Source organism: Ascaphus truei, chromosome 7 (assembly GCF_040206685.1).
Source record: "Ascaphus truei isolate aAscTru1 chromosome 7, aAscTru1.hap1, whole genome shotgun sequence".
NCBI lineage: Eukaryota > Metazoa > Chordata > Amphibia > Anura > Ascaphidae > Ascaphus > Ascaphus truei.
The window spans coordinates 109,857,892-109,877,204 of record NC_134489.1 but is presented as its reverse complement, the minus strand read 5'-3'; the positions used below and the strand labels follow the sequence as shown (position 1 = coordinate 109,877,204).

The 19,313-nt window shown below is 56.1% G+C and overlaps 1 protein-coding gene across 4 annotated transcripts in view; it reads right to left on the bottom strand.

Annotated features, from left to right (window-relative positions):
* Positions 1 to 3,485: 3,485 nt before the first annotated feature.
* LOC142499872 (CD151 antigen-like) overlaps positions 3,486 to 19,313 on the bottom strand; it is a 54,602-nt gene continuing 38,774 nt past the window's right edge. For all 4 annotated transcript variants that reach the window (XM_075609893.1, XM_075609895.1, XM_075609891.1 and 1 more), the window contains exons 4-7: positions 11,845 to 11,940; positions 7,147 to 7,296; positions 5,515 to 5,598; positions 3,486 to 3,922 (exon numbers count right to left, since the gene is read on the bottom strand). In XM_075609893.1, the coding sequence (XP_075466008.1) occupies positions 3,857 to 3,922; positions 5,515 to 5,598; positions 7,147 to 7,296; positions 11,845 to 11,940 (396 nt within the window). In that variant the 3' untranslated portion in view covers positions 3,486 to 3,856. The remainder of the gene's footprint in view (positions 3,923 to 5,514; positions 5,599 to 7,146; positions 7,297 to 11,844; positions 11,941 to 19,313) is intronic.

Genomic DNA, 19,313 nt, shown 5'->3' with positions numbered 1-19,313 from the left:
TGTCACATTTCTTGGGTTCAAATATCGGCTCTATGCTGATGACACACATTTACTTTTCAACTCCTGACCTTACACCTGCTTTACACGCCAAAGTCTCTGAATCTGTTTCCGCTATATCAACCTGAGCCACAAAGTGAGCCAGCTGTGCTGAAGTAGGGATACCCTGAAAATGTGGCCTGTTTGTGGCCCTCGAGGACTGGAGTTGTGCAGGCCTGCTCTACCCTTTTGTATCTAAAACCCTCTACTGCCTAAAACCTCTTACTCACTGACCGCCCCACACCTCTGGAATCCTCATCCCCCCTCAATATCCAACTGGCACCCTCTCTATCCACCTTTAGGACCATTATTAAAACACACATTAACAAAGCATGGGGTAGCTCTGCCGGATGATACTATACATCTCACATGCACAGTCTCTAAGTACTTACCACTTAGTAAGCTCTTCGGGACAGGGACTCCCTTGTTTTATGTCTGATGAGCTTGTGTTTCACATCGCACTCACGCCATTTCCACGGTAGACCCCTGACTTCCACCCCTAGCCACCAACTATGAGAAAAAGCGATCTATTTTTAAAATAAATGTGAGTGCATAAAAATTGTTTATTATCTAAGCCAAATCACACTATATGGATTCTTTCCCCCCCTCTCCTGTTTCTGATATATATTTTGAAGTCTGTAGTGGGGTTTTTGTGGCCACTGTGATATACCAGGTTGATTTAATACTTGTATTGTATGTCTTTATTTATATAGCGCCATAAATGTACATAGCGCTTCACAGCAGTAATACATGTTGTAATCATATAAATAACAGGTCATGGGAATAAGTGCTTCAGACATAAAAGTAACATTAAGGAAGAGGAGTCCCTGCTCCGAGGAGCTTACAATCTAATTGGTAGGTAGGGGAACGTACAGAGACAGTAGGAGGGAGTTCTGGTAAGTGCGTCTGCAGGGGGCCAAGCTTTATGTATCATGTGTTCAGGATTATCCACAGTGCTATTCATATGCTTCTTTAAGCAAATGTGTCTTAAGGTGGGTCTTAAAGGTGGATAGAGAGGGTGCTAGTCGGGTATTGAGGGGAAGGGCATTCAAGAGGTGTGGGGCAGTCAGTGAGAAAGGTTTAAGGTGGGAGAGGGCTTTAGATACAAAAGGGGTAGAAAGAAGACATCCTTGAGAAGAACGCAAGAGTCGGGATGGTGCATAGCGAGAAATTAGGGCTGAGATGTAAGGAGGGGCAGAAGAGTGTAAAGCTTCAAAAATGAGGAGAATTGAGTGTGAGATGCAGGATTTGATCGGAAGCCAGGAGAGGGATTTCATGAGGGGAGACGCGGAGACAGATTTAGGAAAGAGTCGAGTGATTCTGGCAGCAGCGTTTAGGATAGATTGTAGGGGAGACAGGTGAGAGGTAGGAAGGCCGGACAGCAGGAGGTTACAGTAATCAAGACGGGAGAGAATGAGGGCCCGAGTCAGAGTTTTAGCAGTCGAGTAACAGAGGAAAGGGCATATCTTTGTTATATTGCGGAGGAAAAAGCGACAGGTTTTAGAAACGTTTTGAATGTGAGAAGAGAATGAGAGAGAGGAGTCGAGTGTGACCCCTAAGCAGCGTGTTCGGGCTACTGGGTGAATGATCGTATTTCCAACAGTAATGTGGAAGGAGGTTAGTAGGGCCAGGTTTGGGAGCATGTATGAGGAGCTCTGTTTTAGCCATGTTAAGTGTCAGTCGGCGGAGGGCCATCCAGGATGATATTCCAGAGAGACATTCAGAAACGTTGGTCTGTATACTTCATGTGTCCCACTCACAGAGGTGCACGGCCCATGCTGGGCTGATTATGACGTTTGGGGATCTATCCCCCCAAACCTAGTGCTAATCTTAATATATAAAATTGACATTTGTGGTGTTGTTACTAGATGTGGTGAATCTGATTGGTCCGTGGGTCTGTCACTCAGCCTCTGGCCAATCAGATTGGTCCGTATCCCTGCCCCGCCCCGCACGCCTCTCATTGGCCTCCGTGGCTCTATGACGTCACCCAACTGCCACTCTCTTCTCCTCACCCGCCCACAACCACCCGGCCACTAACATTAACAGCCACTCCGGCGGAGGCCTCACCTCTCCCCCACCACAAACCCCCCTCCCCCAGGTCACAGCCGCACCTACCGAGCACACTCTCCCCCTGGCTTCCCCGCTTGTAGCCAGCGGTGTGGGGGGCGGGAGACGGCGCCACGCGGGAGACCAACTGGAGTCCCGGCCCTCTCTCGCTCCTGTCCGGCCACCGATCGCTCCATGCTGCACTACGGCCGCAGATGGAGGAAGGGGCTGGCCACACCACACCACACCACACCACGGAGTCCCTCTCCTCCCTGAATCCCTTACCTTTCGAGGAGAGGGACATCCGAAACCGCTGCTAGCGAGGACCGGGGGGTCATGCATGGGGGAGGGACAAGGATGTGCGGTTCAGGGGGGGAATAATGTGAGATGCAGGGGGGGAGGAGAGACAGATGTGGGGTGCAGGTTGGGAGAGACAGATGTGGGGTGCAGGTTGGGAGAGATGTGGGGTGCAGGGGAATGAGTGAAGTGGGGTGGCGAGTGATGTGGGGTGCAAGGGCTTGACAGTGATGTGGGGTGGACAGTGATGAGGGGTGCAGGGGGGTGGAGAGTGATGTGGGTTGCAGGGGGGTGGAGAGTGATGTGGGGTGCATGGGGGGGCAGTTTTGTGGGGTGCAGGGAGGGAAAACCGCAGCTGTGAAGGAGGGGGGGACCCATCTGAAGGGGGGGGGGGTAAATTCCGGGCAACGCCGGGTATATCAGCTAGTTTTTAATAAATGAGACAGCGCAGTAATCTCATTTATCGAATGCAAATTATGCAGGAATTACGTGTTCTCAGCGCAAAGTACATTGCTCAGTTAGTACAGTTAAACACAATGTACTTGGCATTCCAGCCGTGCATGGCAGGTGCTGACAGATGTTATACTGTTGCACTCCCCATCACAGGATACAGGTCTCTGGTGAAGACGGTGCTTAGTTACATTGCTGTGTGATCCTTCGGTTAATAAACCCTGCCTGGCAGTGACATACAGCTTTCTACTAAAGGAGGGATCTGATCAAAATCCTAATATTTACTGCACTGTTATTCTCAACCAGCAGCATTCCTCTGAGCTGCAAGATACAATGTCACGTTTAGCAGCTACAGAGTTATACAAAGTGACGTGCTCACTGGCTTGTGAAGGGGATGGAAGGGGCATTAGTTTAGTGACTGCATGTCCGAAGTAGAAGATGCTTTGGGACGGCTGTGTACCCTTGGGCAAACCGGATTTTATAGTCCTGTGATTGGAGTACCCAACTAGTATTTTAGGGTACTCACTATACACATTCATTTATTGCATGTTCATCTTTAGGCAACAGGTTTTGTTACAGAGTGCTACAGTATCTTATTTTAGATAAAAGACAAGAGCATTTTTACTGTATTAACAGATTGTCATTTTATTCCACAGAAACCATAAACCACCATTTCTAAGCGAGTCTGAAGCGTCGCAGCATCGCTTTATATTACAGCGTCGCAGCATCTCTTTATATTACAGCGTCGCAGCATCTCTTTATATTACAGCGTCGCAGCATCTCTTTATATTACAGCGTCGCAGCATCTCTTTATATTACAGCGTCGCAGCATCGCTTTATATTACAGGGGCAGTGCAGCATCGCTTTATATTACAGCGTCGCAGCATCTCTTTATATTAAAGCGTCGCAGCATCTCTTTATATTACAGGGGCAGTGCACCAAAGGCAGTAAACATTTGGTGAACTCTTTTTGAACAGATAGATATTTAGTGAGACGAATGCGTCGGGTTTCCTTAGTTTCCGGAGCGTTACACAGAAGAATAGTTTTCTTGAAGAATCTTCACGAGCAAACATGAGAACAGGACGCCAAATATCTGTGTGGGAAAATAAAGTCTGCGTTAAAGCCAGACAGACTGAGAAGATACAATGTCAGTCACACCAAGAGGTGCAGATCTGAAAAGTGCAAAGCACCCCCGCCTTTCTGTAACAAGTGTGCTAGGGTTGAACATAAAATGTATTTTACACTATCAAAAATCGGCAAGAATTTAAAGGGAAAAAGCAAACATCACGGTATTCTTACACTGTACACATTTAGCAACCGTTTGTAACGTTTCCAAGTAATTTGGGGAGCTTTCCTGGATCCAAATACTTGTATTAAAAGACCACAAATAAAAATCCCATTCACACGTCTCAAGCAGGTCTGCAACCCTGCGTTCCCCATTATCTCTTAACATACAGCGCTTCCACTACAGCTTGGGATTCTGGGCAATGACATGCAAATGACAGTGTCACCTTTTTAAAGGCCCACATGTACCAGAGTTGCACATGATGGCTTTGATCTCACATGTTCTGATATCGGGCACTATTTATTCATACTAAGAATACACTTACTGTCGCATGCGCTCCGTAATAGGACAATAGAAGCTGAAACTATAGTAGTTATATACAGGCTGCTATATACTGCATGTCATTCTGAGACCGTGGACTTTTCTTCTGTTTTATACCCATACGATGTGTCTCCTCTTAACACCAATAGTGGGAACCCCAACCTAAAAAGGGCCACTTTTATAGCCTCAAAAACACCCATATGGCGGCCATTTAGAACCATTTTTCAGGAGTTAAGACAATAATGGATTCTTTATGGTTCATCATCCCCATAACCTTAGAATATCGGGGCCCCTTCTATATCTGCCAAAGCAGTCAATCGGGAACTCGATGGGGAATTATGGACATGAACTGCGCAGATATAGAATAAGCCCCAAAGCGAGAACCTCTCTGGTCATTGATAGTTGTTTTTCTGAACGTATCCTTTACCCAGCCAGTACCTGGCGAGGATACGTTTCATTTTTCCAACAACCTTGTATTGTACTTTTCTGTAAGAGCCAATATTACGTTTGTTACTGGTTTCCATTTTCTATATTATCCTTTTACAAGACCAAATTATTTATTCTGCTACGCTGGATTGTGTGATGTCTGTTCCCGTTTGTGTGTTAAATTATTTTCCCTAAAGAGAAACACAAAAATACAGGTACGAGGCGACAAGCGTCCCTGTATAAGGCCGCGCCTATAGTGTCGTCGTCACCGTCGCCACAGGCGAAAGTTATATTTCGCCGGGCGTCGTCGTTGCGGGTTTCCTGACATTTGATTGGTTCAAGGGCTGTCACGAGGCGACAGCCCTTGAAAAATCAAATTTTGCCGGCTACCAGTTTTCGCGACCCGTTGCACGCGGTGGCGGCACTATAAGCGCGGCCTAACACACATGCAGCGTTTCTATACAGCTCTAACAACACGGCAAAATACAGCGCACACAATCCCAACGTCACAGTTGTACATCTTGTTCCCGGGTGCCAGATTTCACTCCCAGTACCGACTTGTGGCAGCTGCAGAAAGAATAGTTTGGGCCCTGGGGATCTGTGTAAAACGCTCAGACATGGAGGTGCCCACCAGCAGCTATATATATTATTACCTGTGCAAACCCAAAGCCAACGCCAACAGCACCGATCACACCGATGTGCTGCCCTATCCAGCTCCTCATTTTCATAACGCAGCCCTGCAAAACGAGAGCAACAGTGCAACAAGAAACACGTCTACAAGTACAGTTCTAATTTCATGGGCAGATCTCATCCCAAGTTCTAGGAGATAAAGGGTTAATCACCAGCAATGTAGAACTAGAACAGTATCATTTCTTTAGACTAGAAAATGCCAGTTGGTTTGGTCACCTCATACACAAGCTTTGTAGTTGTCCCGACATTAATACTTTGCCACCGATATGCCAGTAGCTGGCACACGGGTTCCACGTCCCAACCAACCAACCAACCAGCCAGCCTCGGGCACAATGTGTTCTGTGTATTCTATTAGGATTTGGGCCGCTTTGCCCCTAAACTGACAGCAAGAGGCATTACCACCCAGTGTCCGCGCGTTTAGCGAGTTTGCTCCTCTTTTGCCGTGCGCGCACACCGGGCAATGAGGGATTTGCAACTTTTCTAAGGTCTAAAAATAAATAAAGATGTTGACCTTAATGAAATAAAGTTATACATTTTTCCTTGATATTTATTTGTTTGGAACAGTGGCACCAATAGGTTCACTATTTAAAAAAAAAACAAAAAAAAAAAAACGCCACACTACAGTTTCAGATAAAGTATTACGTATATAAAACAAGATCTAATAGGGAGAGGAGCGGCTCAGTGAGTAACGACACTGACTGGCATTGAGAGTGTGCAGCAGGGGAACCTGGTTCAATTCCCGGTGTCGGCTCCTTGTGACCTTGGGCAAGTCACTTTATCTCCCTGCGCCTCAGGCGCCAAAAACATAGATTGTAAGCTCCGTGGGGCAGGGACCTGTGCCTGTAAAATGTCTTTACTCACTGAAGCCGTTCCTCCAAGACCGGCAATTTAAAGTGAGGAGTGATCTCAAAACCACAGAGGGGACACAGACCTCGAAACAATTGTTTACCAAATGAAATGTACAAACTCACACAACCGTGCCAAGGGTTACAAAATCTGAAAAAGCTTTGGCCAAATGATTACCAAATTACCCCTCATTGATGAAAAGACTATAACACACACACACACACACACACACACTTGTGTGTAAAAAAGACGAGAATTCCCAGTGCTACATCTAATATGACAAATGATTACAGGAGATTGATAGATATATATATATAGATATATATATATATCTATATATATATATCAATCATTTATCATCTGTAATCATTTGTCATATTAGATGTAGCACTGGGAATTCTCGTCTTTTGTATCCCAGTAATACTCCTTTTGGACACGAATGTATATGGTGTGGTGGGTTTGGGTTCTGAGCATTATATGAAAACACCATTTTCTTTCTTAAAAGCAGAAACATGTCTATATCTCCTGATCTCAGTATTATGCCCCCCAAAAAACCCACACAAAGTGGAATTTATTGCTACTATTTTGTATTCAAGATTAAGACAATTTGGAAGTATCTGACAGATAACCCCCTCCCCACAAAGAATCTGTTCTTCGCCAGCATGTAATCTGTTTAGCTGTAGGAGCCCCTGATTAAATAGAAGAACCACACGGGTGCATTGAGGAGGACCCTCCCCCGCAGCACGTACCTCTTGGTATATAGTCTCACTGTGCTCCGTGGCGTCCTCGCCACACTTCTGCTGTACCTTCCTGCAGCAGCTCGTGGGCACGGACAGCGTGGGCAGCGCCAAGGTGCTATTAAACCAGTCCGTAAAATTCTGCGCCCCACAGCACTGAAACTGCACGTAACGGGCACGTTAAGTTATTTAACAAGCCCAACACCCATCAATATATGTTCCAGTACACTATTTAACAGTGAAATGGGGCATCAGGATGGAAAATGGGAACAAACCCGCCCCCCACCCGAAAATCCCTGGCAGGTAACTCCATCTCTCGGAAGTGCTGGTGCGGAGGTGGCGAGGTGTGGACAGTGGCCGGGAGCATTGGGGAGACTCCAGTGCTGAGTGGAGGAGAGGATGACCAATCAGAGGATGGTGGAGACAGAGCTCACACCCCGGCAGCACCAGAGACTCCTGCAGCCAGTGACAGGTTCCGGTGCCGTCTGCCAGGAGATGAGGTAAATGGAAATACAACTCGCGCTGAGATGATGATGATGATATTGGGGGGAGAATAAGATGAGGGGGGTGTCCAAAAGACTGTTCACGGTTCAGCAAAGTATCCGGCCGCTCCTCTTACCGTGCACCCCAAAACTGGACCAACCTACCGGAGACTCACAGCCACCACCAGTTTAAGTTCTTTCAAAACTAAAGCGCTCACATTTTAATCTGGTCTGTAACTGTTACATACGCCTGTAATATATATTATCTGTAACTGTTATATACGCCTGTAATATACATCTTCTCTTACTATGCATGCAATGTCATATATATATATATATATACACACACACACTCTCTAACTGATCATGATTGATTGATAGGATAGATATATATAGTATAACCCTGTTCATTGAATGCAGGGGGGTGGGGGGGCCCTCTAGTCCTTGAGGGTCACCAACAGGCCATGGAATAGGGATATCCCTGCTTCAGCACAGGCGGCTCAGTCATAAATGATTGCGCCACCTGTGCTGAAGCAGGGGTATCCTTAAATCCTGACCTGTTGGTGACCCTCTAACGCTGTGCTCACCACAAACAAGGCGGGACCCCGGTGCTGAGGTGGGAATGGGTATAAACGCCACCCACAGCCACGTGGGGCACGTCTGGAGAGTGGCTGGTCAGGCAGCCGGGTCGGGGATGGAGATTAGACTAGTCTGGATTTTTGCTGAGGTCAGAGGTAGGAGCCGGTAGAATGGTCGGAGTCCGATAGCTGTGGTCAGGGGTTGGAGCCAGTAGAAACGTAGAAGTCCATAAGTTGTGGTCAGGATTGGAGAGATGCGGAAGGTCAGAGGAAAGCCGGGGTCGGTAAGCCAGAAGTGTGGAGTCCAAGGGTCAAGCCGGGTCAGTACACAGGAGGTCAGAAAGCAAGGCAAGGAACATGAAACAAGGCAAGATAAGGAACCAGGAGGTGGGAGAACGACGCTACCAGGAGCTATGCTCAGCCAAAGAAAGTGCCAGTGGCACAGCTGAGCATATAAGGGAGAGCAGGACCAATGAGAGAGGGGGGAGGAGCAGAGGTGCGGCCCCAGTGGAGGCAGGGATAGGTGGAGTGGTGCAGGAGGCAGGTGGGGGCGGTGAGGGTAATTGACGCGCAGCTGGGGAGCGGTGCACACGCGTCACGCCTGATGTGCGCCGTAACCGGGGGCGGAGCCAGACTCCGCAATGTCAACAAAGCTCCTCCGTGAGCGCGCAAGCGCGCTGTAAAGACAGAGGGGTTGCGCGAGGCAGCAAGTGAGTGCGCCGCGGGGGACGCGCTCCCCGATTCCTAACACCCTCGAGGACTGCAGTTTGCCACCCCTGATTTAATGTAAACTTTTATTGTCATCATAACATACTTAAAAAAAAAAAAAGGAGCGGTAACGCCATGTATTACTTCCCGGTAAAGAGAGAGCGGTAACGCCATGTATTACTTCCTGGTAAAGAGAGAGCGGTAACGCCATGTATTACTTCCTGGTAGAGAGCGCGGTAACGCCATGTATTACTTCCTGGTAAAGAGAGAGCGGTAACGCCATGTATTACTTCCTGGTAAAGAGAGAGCGGTAACGCCATGTATTACTTCCTGGTAGAGAAAGAGCGGTAACGCCATGTATTACTTCCTGGTAAAGAGAGAGCGGTAACGCCATGTATTACTTCCTGGTAAAGAGAGAGCGGTAACGCCATGTATTACTTCCTGGTAGAGAGCGCGGTAACGCCATGTATTACTTCCTGGTAAAGAGAGCGGTAACGCCATGTATTACTTCCTGGTAAAGAGAGAGCGGTAACGCCATGTATTACTTCCCGGTAAAGAGAGAGCGGTAACGCCATGTATTACTTCCCGGTAAAGAGAGAGCGGTAACGCTATGTATTACTTCCTGGTAAAGAGAAAGCGGTAACGCCATGTATTACTTCCTGGTAAAGAGAGTGCGGTAACGCCATGTATTACTTCCTGGTAAAGAGAGCGGTAACGCCATGTATTACTTCCTGGTAAAAAGAGAGCGGTAACGCCATGTATTATTTCCTGGTAAAGAGAGAGCGGTAACGCCATGTTATTACTTCCTGGTAAAGAGAGAGCGGTAACACCATGTATTACTTCCCGGTAAAGAGAGAGCGGTAACACCATGTATTACTTCCCGGTAAAGAGAGAGCGGTAATGCCATGCATTACTTCCCGGTAAAGAGAGCGCGTAACGACATGTATTACTTCCCGGTAAAGAGAGCGCGGTAACGCCATGTATTACTTCCTGGTAGAGAGAGCGGTAACGCCATGTATTACTTCCTGGTAGAGAGAGCGGTAACGCCATGTATTACTTCCCGGTAGAGAGAGCGGTAACGCCATGTATTACTTCCTGGTAGAGAGAGCGGTAACGCCATGTATTACTTCCCGGTAGAGAGAGCGGTAACGCCATGTATTACTTCCTGGTAAAGAGAGAGCGGTAACGCCATGTATTACTTCCTGGTAAAAATTTAATAACTATAGCCCACTTTAGAATACAATTTAGAAAATAAGACACTGTTGGTTACCGCTGTAAATTCATCTTAATCTGGTTATTGTCCGATCCCTGCTCTACCTTCAGAGGAACGCGCTGCAGTCTCTGACATGGCCGCGGAAAACATCCTTTATATTATATTTGACACGAGTGGGGTATCGGTTTCATCCCCCCACAAGCATCTGGATCACTTTTCTGACCACATTATCCATTTCACTCATCCGTGGGCGCTTGGGCCAAAGTAGAACAATAAAATCTTCCATTAGTGCCACAGACAGAGATCAGGGTTTGTATACAGAGCAGAGTGTGGGAGTCTCGTTCCCTGGACACGGAGCAGACAGGAAATGTAATAAAGCTCAATGACATTCAAGGCTTTTGATCTGAAGTTTAATAACACTCTAATTAGCCTTTGCCATGTGTATCAGAAAACCACACAAGCAAGTCTTCGGCTGCTGGCAGAGGAGATGACAAGCTTATTTCATTGCTTGGCAGAGTCCTTTACAGAAACCATTACACTAAATCACAACCAAAACAAATTAGCATCTTCAATAATTACTGATGAGCTCATAGCATGTCGAGCAGATGTCGGGCTCGTCACGTTCATTTGCTTTGGTATGCATACAGTATATCTTTTGCATTTATAACAAGGCAGAAAAAGAATGAATCGATTTTGTGTCTGGTTCATCCATGGCAGTAAACCAGGGCGGCGGTTCCCCTTTTCCAGGTCTCATGTAACCAGGGGCCCGTTCTACATTTCAGGAAGATTTGTGATCTCTGCCTTTTAAACTCTGTTTGATGTTTGAGGGATTGGAACAGACTTGGGGAACTTTTGCGAGGTATGGATGCACCAGTGTTTTTTTAATATTGTTTATAATTCTCGGTACATCTGGGTTTTGTAGGTTCTTTATTTTTCAGATTATATCCAGATATGCAAACGTTCTGGTTTACAAAGCACAAAGCTGCCCGGCCAGTCCAAAGCGATGAAACAGCCAGTTTACTTAAACCCAGGATTATCCGCTAGTCCGCACAAAGTGCTTAATGCAGGATACAGCTTCAGGGAAATCCCTGGAAATGGATGAAGCCACAAGGTGGATTCGCCCCTGAAGCCTAAATTCTCCTTTATATTTGTAGCCAGCAGTAGAAAAGGGCTTAGAAGATATTGTATAGCTGCTAGCATGTATATACCAAGCCCTCAGCTGCAAAGCCTGTTCTAATCATCTACAGACAAATTACTAACCACAAACACAGTTGAATCCAGCGAAGCTTTGCACAGAAATTGGTCCATATTTGGGCGAGCGGTAATACATTGCTGGATCATGGCTGAGAGGGAATGGGGTTCATTAGCTTGATTGCATGTTTAACCAGTTGTGGCCTTAATAGCAAGAAGTATTCTAACATAAAATGTAATAAATGGAAACAAATTGTAGCGTCTTCTAGAATAGGGGTTCATCTCCAGTCCCCAAGCACACCCCAAAAGGCCTGGTTAAGGATATCTCTGCTTCCGCACATGTGGCTCAATCAGAGGCTCAGTCTTCGACTTCACCCCGTGCTGAAGCAGGGATATCCAGAAAAGAACCCCCAACAGGTCAGGTTTAGGACTGGAGTTGGGAACCATGGTTCTAGAACAATGGAATGTGGTATTGTCCCCACGGGAGAGCGTGTGGCTCACTGCGTGGGCAGGTAGAACCCGCATTAACCTCACTCACCTTCTGCTGCATGCCGTCTATGCCTTTGGTTATTGGTTTGTCATAGCCGTACTTGTTGAGAACTTTAAGAAAGTTCTGTGACACATTACTGTGAAGCTATGAGAGAAACACACGTGAGTATAACCTGAACATCTTTACGTGGCGTATACGTGGCTAATTCAGCAGGCCTAGTTCAACAATTTCAAGTATATTAGTTTTACGATCCCTCTACTTTTCCTTCATATTAACAGTGATAATGTTACATTTTCATACCGCTATTATACAGTACTGAGAATAGAAGGACAGGCAGAATACCGGTGCTGAAGAGCTAACAATCTAATCTTAGCCCAAGTTACCAACTCCAGTCCTCAAGGACCACCAACAGGTCAGATTTTCAGGATATCCCAGCTTCAGCACAGGTGGCTCAGTCAAAGACTGCTTCACCTGTGCTGAAAACCTGACCTGATGGTGGCCCGAGGACTGGAGTTCCCCTCCTCTGGACTAGAACCTTAACCACTAATCCAAACACCTTCACCCGCACCCCTTCAATGTAAAACCAGAGCACACGCGGCCAGTGACGGTGCAGCCGAGTGTGGCAGTGACGGAGCAGCCGAGTGTGGCAGTGACGGAGCAGCCGAGTGTGGCAGTGACGGAACAGCCGAGTGTGGCAGTGACGGAGCAGCCGAGTGTGTCAGTGACGGAGCAGCCGAGTGTGTCAGTGACGGTGCAGCAGAGTGTGTCAGTGACGGTGCAGCAGAGTGTGTCAGTGATGGAGCAGCACATTGCCAAGTAGTACTTCATACAAAGCAGGGCGTTGCTCCCCCCTCTGGGCCCTCACTGGGGGCGTTGCTCCCCCCTCTGGGCCCTCACTGGGGGCGTTGCTCCCCCCTCTGGGCCCTCACTGGGGGCGTTGCTCCCCCCTCTGGGCCCTCACTGGGGGCGTTGCTCCCCCCTCTGGGCCCTCACTGGGGGCGTTGCTCCCCCCTCTGGGCCCTCACTGGGGGCGTTGCTCCCCCCTCTGGGCCCTCACTGGGGGCGTTGCTCCCCCCTCTGGGCCCTCACTGGGGGCGTTGCTCCCCCCTCTGGGCCCTCACTGGGGGCGTTGCTCCCCCCTCTGGGCCCTCACTGGGGGCGTTGCTCCCCCCTCTGGGCCCTCACTGGGGGCGTTGCTCCCCCCTCTGGGCCCTCACTGGGGGCGTTGCTCCCCCCTCTGGGCCCTCACTGGGGGCGTTGCTCCCCCCTCTGGGCCCTCACTGGGGGCGTTGCTCCCCCCTCTGGGCCCTCACTGGGGGCGTTGCTCCCCCCTCTGGGCCCTCACTGGGGGCGTTGCTCCCCCCTCTGGGCCCTCACTGGGGGCGTTGCTCCCCCCTCTGGGCCCTCACTGGGGGCGTTGCTCCCCCCTCTGGGCCCTCACTGGGGGCGTTGCTCCCCCCTCTGGGCCCTCACTGGGGGCGTTGCTCCCCCCTCTGGGCCCTCACTGGGGGCGTTGCTCCCCCCTCTGGGCCCTCACTGGGGGCGTTGCTCCCCCCTCTGGGCCCTCACTGGGGGCGTTGCTCCCCCCTCTGGGCCCTCACTGGGGGCGTTGCTCCCCCCTCTGGGCCCTCACTGGGGGCGTTGCTCCCCCCTCTGGGCCCTCACTGGGGGCGTTGCTCCCCCCTCTGGGCCCTCACTGGGGGCGTTGCTCCCCCCTCTGGGCCCTCACTGGGGGCGTTGCTCCCCCCTCTGGGCCCTCACTGGGGGCGTTGCTCCCCCCTCTGGGCCCTCACTGGGGGCGTTGCTCCCCCCTCTGGGCCCTCACTGGGGGCGTTGCTCCCCCCTCTGGGCCCTCACTGGGGGCGTTGCTCCCCCCTCTGGGCCCTCACTGGGGGCGTTGCTCCCCCCTCTGGGCCCTCACTGGGGGCGTTGCTCCCCCCTCTGGGCCCTCACTGGGGGCGTCGTTCCCCCCTCTGGGGGCGTTGCTCCCCCCGTTTGGCCCTCACTGGGGGCGTTGCTCCCCCCGTTTGGCCCTCACTGGGGGCGTTGCTCCCCCCGTTTGGCCCTCACTGGGGGCGTTGCTCCCCCCGTTTGGCCCTCACTCGGGGCGTTGCTCCCCCGTTTGCGCCCTCACTCGGGGCGTTGCTCCCCCGTTTGGGCCCTCACTCGGGGCGTTGCTCCCCCGTTTGGCCCTCACTCGGGGCGTTGCTCCCCCCTCTGGGCCCTCACTGGGGGCGTTGCTCCCCCCTCTGGGCCCTCACTGGGGGCGTTGCTCCCCCCGTTTGGCCCTCACTGGGGGCGTTGCTCCCCCCGTTTGGCCCTCACTGGGGGCGTTGCTCCCCCCGTTTGGCCCTCACTGGCCCTCTGGGCCCTCACTGGGGGCGTCGCTCCCCCCTCTGGGCCCTCACTGGGGGCGTCGCTCCCCCCTCTGGGCCCTCACTGGGGGCGTCGCTCCCCCCTCTGGGCCCTCACTGGGGGCGTCGCTCCCCCCTCTGGGCCCTCACTGGGGGCGTCGCTCCCCCCTCTGGGCCCTCACTGGGGGCGTCGCTCCCCCCTCTGGGCCCTCACTGGGGGCGTCGCTCCCCCCTCTGGGCCCTCACTGGGGGCGTCGCTCCCCCCTCTGGGCCCTCACTGGGGGCGTCGCTCCCCCCTCTGGGCCCTCACTGGGGGCGTCGCTCCCCCCTCTGGGCCCTCACTGGGGGCGTCGCTCCCCCCTCTGGGCCCTCACTGGGGGCGTCGCTCCCCCCTCTGGGCCCTCACTGGGGGCGTCGCTCCCCCCTCTGGGGGCGTTGCTCCCCCCGTTTGGCCCTCACTGGGGGCGTTGCTCCCCCCGTTTGGCCCTCACTCGGGGCGTTGCTCCCCCCGTTTGGCCCTCACTCGGGGCGTTGCTCCCCCCGTTTGGCCCTCACTCGGGGCGTTGCTCCCCCGTTTGCGCCCTCACTCGGGGCGTTGCTCCCCCGTTTGGGCCCTCACTCGGGGCGTTGCTCCCCCGTTTGGCCCTCACTCGGGGCGTTGCTCCCCCCTCTGGGCCCTCACTGGGGGCGTTGCTCCCCCCTCTGGGCCCTCACTGGGGGCGTTGCTCCCCCCGTTTGGCCCTCACTGGGGGCGTTGCTCCCCCCGTTTGGCCCTCACTGGGGGCGTTGCTCCCCCCGTTTGGCCCTCACTGGCCCTCTGGGCCCTCACTGGGGGCGTTGCTCCCCCCTCTGGGCCCTCACTGGGGGCGTTGCTCCCCCCGTTTGGCCCTCACTGGGGGCGTTGCTCCCCCCTTTGGGCCCTCACTGGGGGCGTTGCTCCCCCCGTTTGGCCCTCACTGGGGGCGTTGCTCCCCCCGTTTGGCCCTCACTGGGGGCGTTGCTCCCCCCCTTTGGGCCCTCACTCGGGGCGTTGCTCCCCCCCTTTGCGCCCTCACTCGGGGCGTTGTTCCCCCGTTTGGGCCCTCACTCGGGGCGTTGCTCCCCCGTTTGGCCCTCACTGGGGGCGTTGCTCCCCCCTCTGGGCCCTCACTGGGGGCGTTGCTCCCCCCTCTGGGCCCTCACTGGGGGCGTTGCTCCCCCCTCTGGGCCCTCACTGGGGGCGTTGCTCCCCCCTCTGGGCCCTCACTGGGGGCGTTGCTCCCCCCTCTGGGCCCTCACTGGGGGCGTTGCTCCCCCCTCTGGGCCCTCACTGGGGGCGTTGCTCCCCCCTCTGGGCCCTCACTGGGGGCGTTGCTCCCCCCTCTGGGCCCTCACTGGGGGCGTTGCTCCCCCCTCTGGGCCCTCACTGGGGGCGTTGCTCCCCCCTCTGGGCCCTCACTGGGGGCGTTGCTCCCCCCTCTGGGCCCTCACTGGGGGCGTTGCTCCCCCCTCTGGGCCCTCACTGGGGGCGTTGCTCCCCCCTCTGGGCCCTCACTGGGGGCGTTGCTCCCCCCTCTGGGCCCTCACTGGGGGCGTTGCTCCCCCCTCTGGGCCCTCACTGGGGGCGTTGCTCCCCCCTCTGGGCCCTCACTGGGGGCGTTGCTCCCCCCTCTGGGCCCTCACTGGGGGCGTTGCTCCCCCCTCTGGGCCCTCACTGGGGGCGTTGCTCCCCCCTTTGGGCCCTCACTGGGGGCGTTGCTCCCCCCTCTGGGCCCTCACTGGGGGCGTTGCTCCCCCCTCTGGGCCCTCACTGGGGGCGTTGCTCCCCCCTTTGGGCCCTCACTGGGGGCGTTGCTCCCCCCTTTGGGCCCTCACTGGGGGCGTTGCTCCCCCCTCTGGGCCCTCACTGGGGGCGTTGCTCCCCCCTCTGGGCCCTCACTGGGGGCGTTGCTCCCCCCTCTGGGCCCTCACTGGGGGCGTTGCTCCCCCCTCTGGGCCCTCACTGGGGGCGTTGCTCCCCCCTCTGGGCCCTCACTGGGGGCGTTGCTCCCCCCTCTGGGCCCTCACTGGGGGCGTTGCTCCCCCCTCTGGGCCCTCACTGGGGGCGTTGCTCCCCCCTCTGGGCCCTCACTGGGGGCGTTGCTCCCCCCTCTGGGCCCTCACTGGGGGCGTTGCTCCCCCCTCTGGGCCCTCACTGGGGGCGTTGCTCCCCCCTCTGGGCCCTCACTGGGGGCGTTGCTCCCCCCTCTGGGCCCTCACTGGGGGCGTTGCTCCCCCCTCTGGGCCCTCACTGGGGGCGTTGCTCCCCCCTCTGGGCCCTCACTGGGGGCGTTGCTCCCCCCTCTGGGCCCTCACTGGGGGCGTTGCTCCCCCCTCTGGGCCCTCACTGGGGGCGTTGCTCCCCCCTTTGGGCCCTCACTGGGGGCGTTGCTCCCCCCTTTGGGCCCTCACTGGGGGCGTTGCTCCCCCCTTTGGGCCCTCACTGGGGGCGTTGCTCCCCCCTTTGGGCCCTCACTGGGGGCGTTGCTCCCCCCTTTGGGCCCTCACTGGGGGCGTTGCTCCCCCCTTTGGGCCCTCACTGGGGGCGTTGCTCCCCCCTTTGGGCCCTCACTGGGGGCGTTGCTCCCCCCTTTGGGCCCTCACTGGGGGCGTTGCTCCCCCCTTTGGGCCCTCACTGGGGGCGTTGCTCCCCCCTTTGGGCCCTCACTGGGGGCGTTGCTCCCCCCTTTGGGCCCTCACTGGGGGCGTTGCTCCCCCCTTTGGGCCCTCACTGGGGGCGTTGCTCCCCCCTTTGGGCCCTCACTGGGGGCGTTGCTCCCCCCTTTGGGCCCTCACTGGGGGCGTTGCTCCCCCCTTTGGGCCCTCACTGGGGGCGTTGCTCCCCCCTTTGGGCCCTCACTGGGGGCGTTGCTCCCCCCTTTGGGCCCTCACTGGGGGCGTTGCTCCCCCCTTTGGGCCCTCACTGGGGGCGTTGCTCCCCCCTTTGGGCCCTCACTGGGGGCGTTGCTCCCCCCTTTGGGCCCTCACTGGGGGCGTTGCTCCCCCCTTTGGGCCCTCACTGGGGGCGTTGCTCCCCCCTTTGGGCCCTCACTGGGGGCGTTGCTCCCCCCTTTGGGCCCTCACTGGGGGCGTTGCTCCCCCCTTTGGGCCCTCACTGGGGGCGTTGCTCCCCCCTTTGGGCCCTCACTGGGGGCGTTGCTCCCCCCTTTGGGCCCTCACTGGGGGCGTTGCTCCCCCCTTTGGGCCCTCACTGGGGGCGTTGCTCCCCCCTTTGGGCCCTCACTGGGGGCGTTGCTCCCCCCTTTGGGCCCTCACTGGGGGCGTTGCTCCCCCCTTTGGGCCCTCACTGGGGGCGTTGCTCCCCCCTTTGGGCCCTCACTGGGGGCGTTGCTCCCCCCTTTGGGCCCTCACTGGGGGCGTTGCTCCCCCCTTTGGGCCCTCACTGGGGGCGTTGCTCCCCCCTTTGGGCCCTCACTGGGGGCGTTGCTCCCCCCTTTGGGCCCTCACTGGGGGCGTTGCTCCCCCCTTTGGGCCCTCACTGGGGGCGTTGCTCCCCCCTTTGGGCCCTCACTGGGGGCGTTGCTCCCCCCTTTGGGCCCTCACTGGGGGCGTTGCTCCCCCCTTTGGGCCCTCACTGGGGGCGTTGCTCCCCCCTTTGGGCCCTCACTGGGGGCGTTGCTCCCCCCTTTGGGCCCTCACTGGGGGCGTTGCTCCCCCCTTTGGGCCCTCACTGGGGGCGTTGCTCCCCCCTTTGGGCCCTCACTGGGGGCGTTGCTCCCCCCTTTGGGCCCTCACTGGGGGCGTTGCTCCCCCCTTTGGGCCCTCACTGGGGGCGTTGCTCCCCCCTTTGGGCCCTCACTGGGGGCGTTGCTCCCCCCTTTGGGCCCTCACTGGGGGCGTTGCTCCCCCCTTTGGGCCCTCACTGGGGGCGTTGCTCCCCCCTTTTGGCCCTCACTGGGGGCGTTGCTCCCCCCTTTGGCCCTCACTGGGGGCGTTGCTCCCCCCTTTGGCCCTCACTGGGGGCGTTGCTCCCCCCTTTGGGCCCTCACTGGGGGCGTTGCTCCCCCCTTTGGCCCTCACTCGGGGCGTTGCTCCCCCCTCTGAGCCCTCACTGGGGGCGTTGCTCCCCCGTTTGGCCCTCACTCGGGGCGTTGCTCCCCCCTCTGGGCCCTCACTCGGGGCGTTGCTCCCCCGTTTGGCCCTCACTCGGGGCGTTGCTCCCCCCTCTGGGCCCTCACTGGGGGCGTTGCTCCCCCCGTTTGGCCCTCACTGGGGGCGTTGCTCCCCCCGTTTGGCCCTCACTGGGGGCGTTGCTCCCCCCGTTTGTCCCTCACTGGGGGCGTTGCTCCCCCCGTTTGGCCCTCACTGGGGGCGTTGCTCCCCTCTTTGGGCCCTCACTGGGGGCGTTGCTCCCCCCTCTGGGCCCTCACTGGGGGCGTTGCTCCCCCCTTTGGGCCCTCACTGGGGGCGTTGCTCCCCCCTTTGGGCCCTCACTGGGGGCGTTGCTCCCCCCTTTGGGCCCTCACTGGGGGCGTTGCTCCCCCCTTTGGCCCTCACTCGGGGCGTTGCTCCCCCCGTTTGGCCCTCACTCGGGGCGTTGCTCCCCCCTTTGGCCCTCACTCGGGGCGTTGCTCCCCCCTCTGAGCCCTCACTGGGGGCGTTGCTCCCCCGTTTGGCCCTCACTCGGGGCGTTGCTCCCCCCTCTGGGCCCTCACTCGGGGCGTTGCTCCCCCCTTTGGGCCCTCACTGGGGGCGTTGCTCTCCCCTTTGGGCCCTCACTGGGGGCGTTGCTCCCCCCTTTGGGCCCTCACTGGGGGCGTTGCTCCCCCCTTTGGGCCCTCACTGGGGGCGTTGCTCCCCCCTTTGGCCCTCACTCGGGGCGTTGCTCCCCCCTTTGGCCCTCACTCGGGGCGTTGCTCCCCCCTTTGGCCCTCACTCGGGGCGTTGCTCCCCCCTTTGGCCCTCACTCGGGGCGTTGCTCCCCCCTTTGGCCCTCACTCGGGGCGTTGCTCCCCCCTTTGGCCCTCACTCGGGCGTTGCTCCCCCCTTTGGCCCTCACTCGGGGCGTTGCTCCCCCCTTTGGCCCTCACTCGGGGCGTTGCTCCCCCCTTTGGCCCTCACTCGGGGCGTTGCTCCCCCGTTTGGCCCTCATTCGGGGCGTTGCTCCCCCGTTTGGCCCTCAGT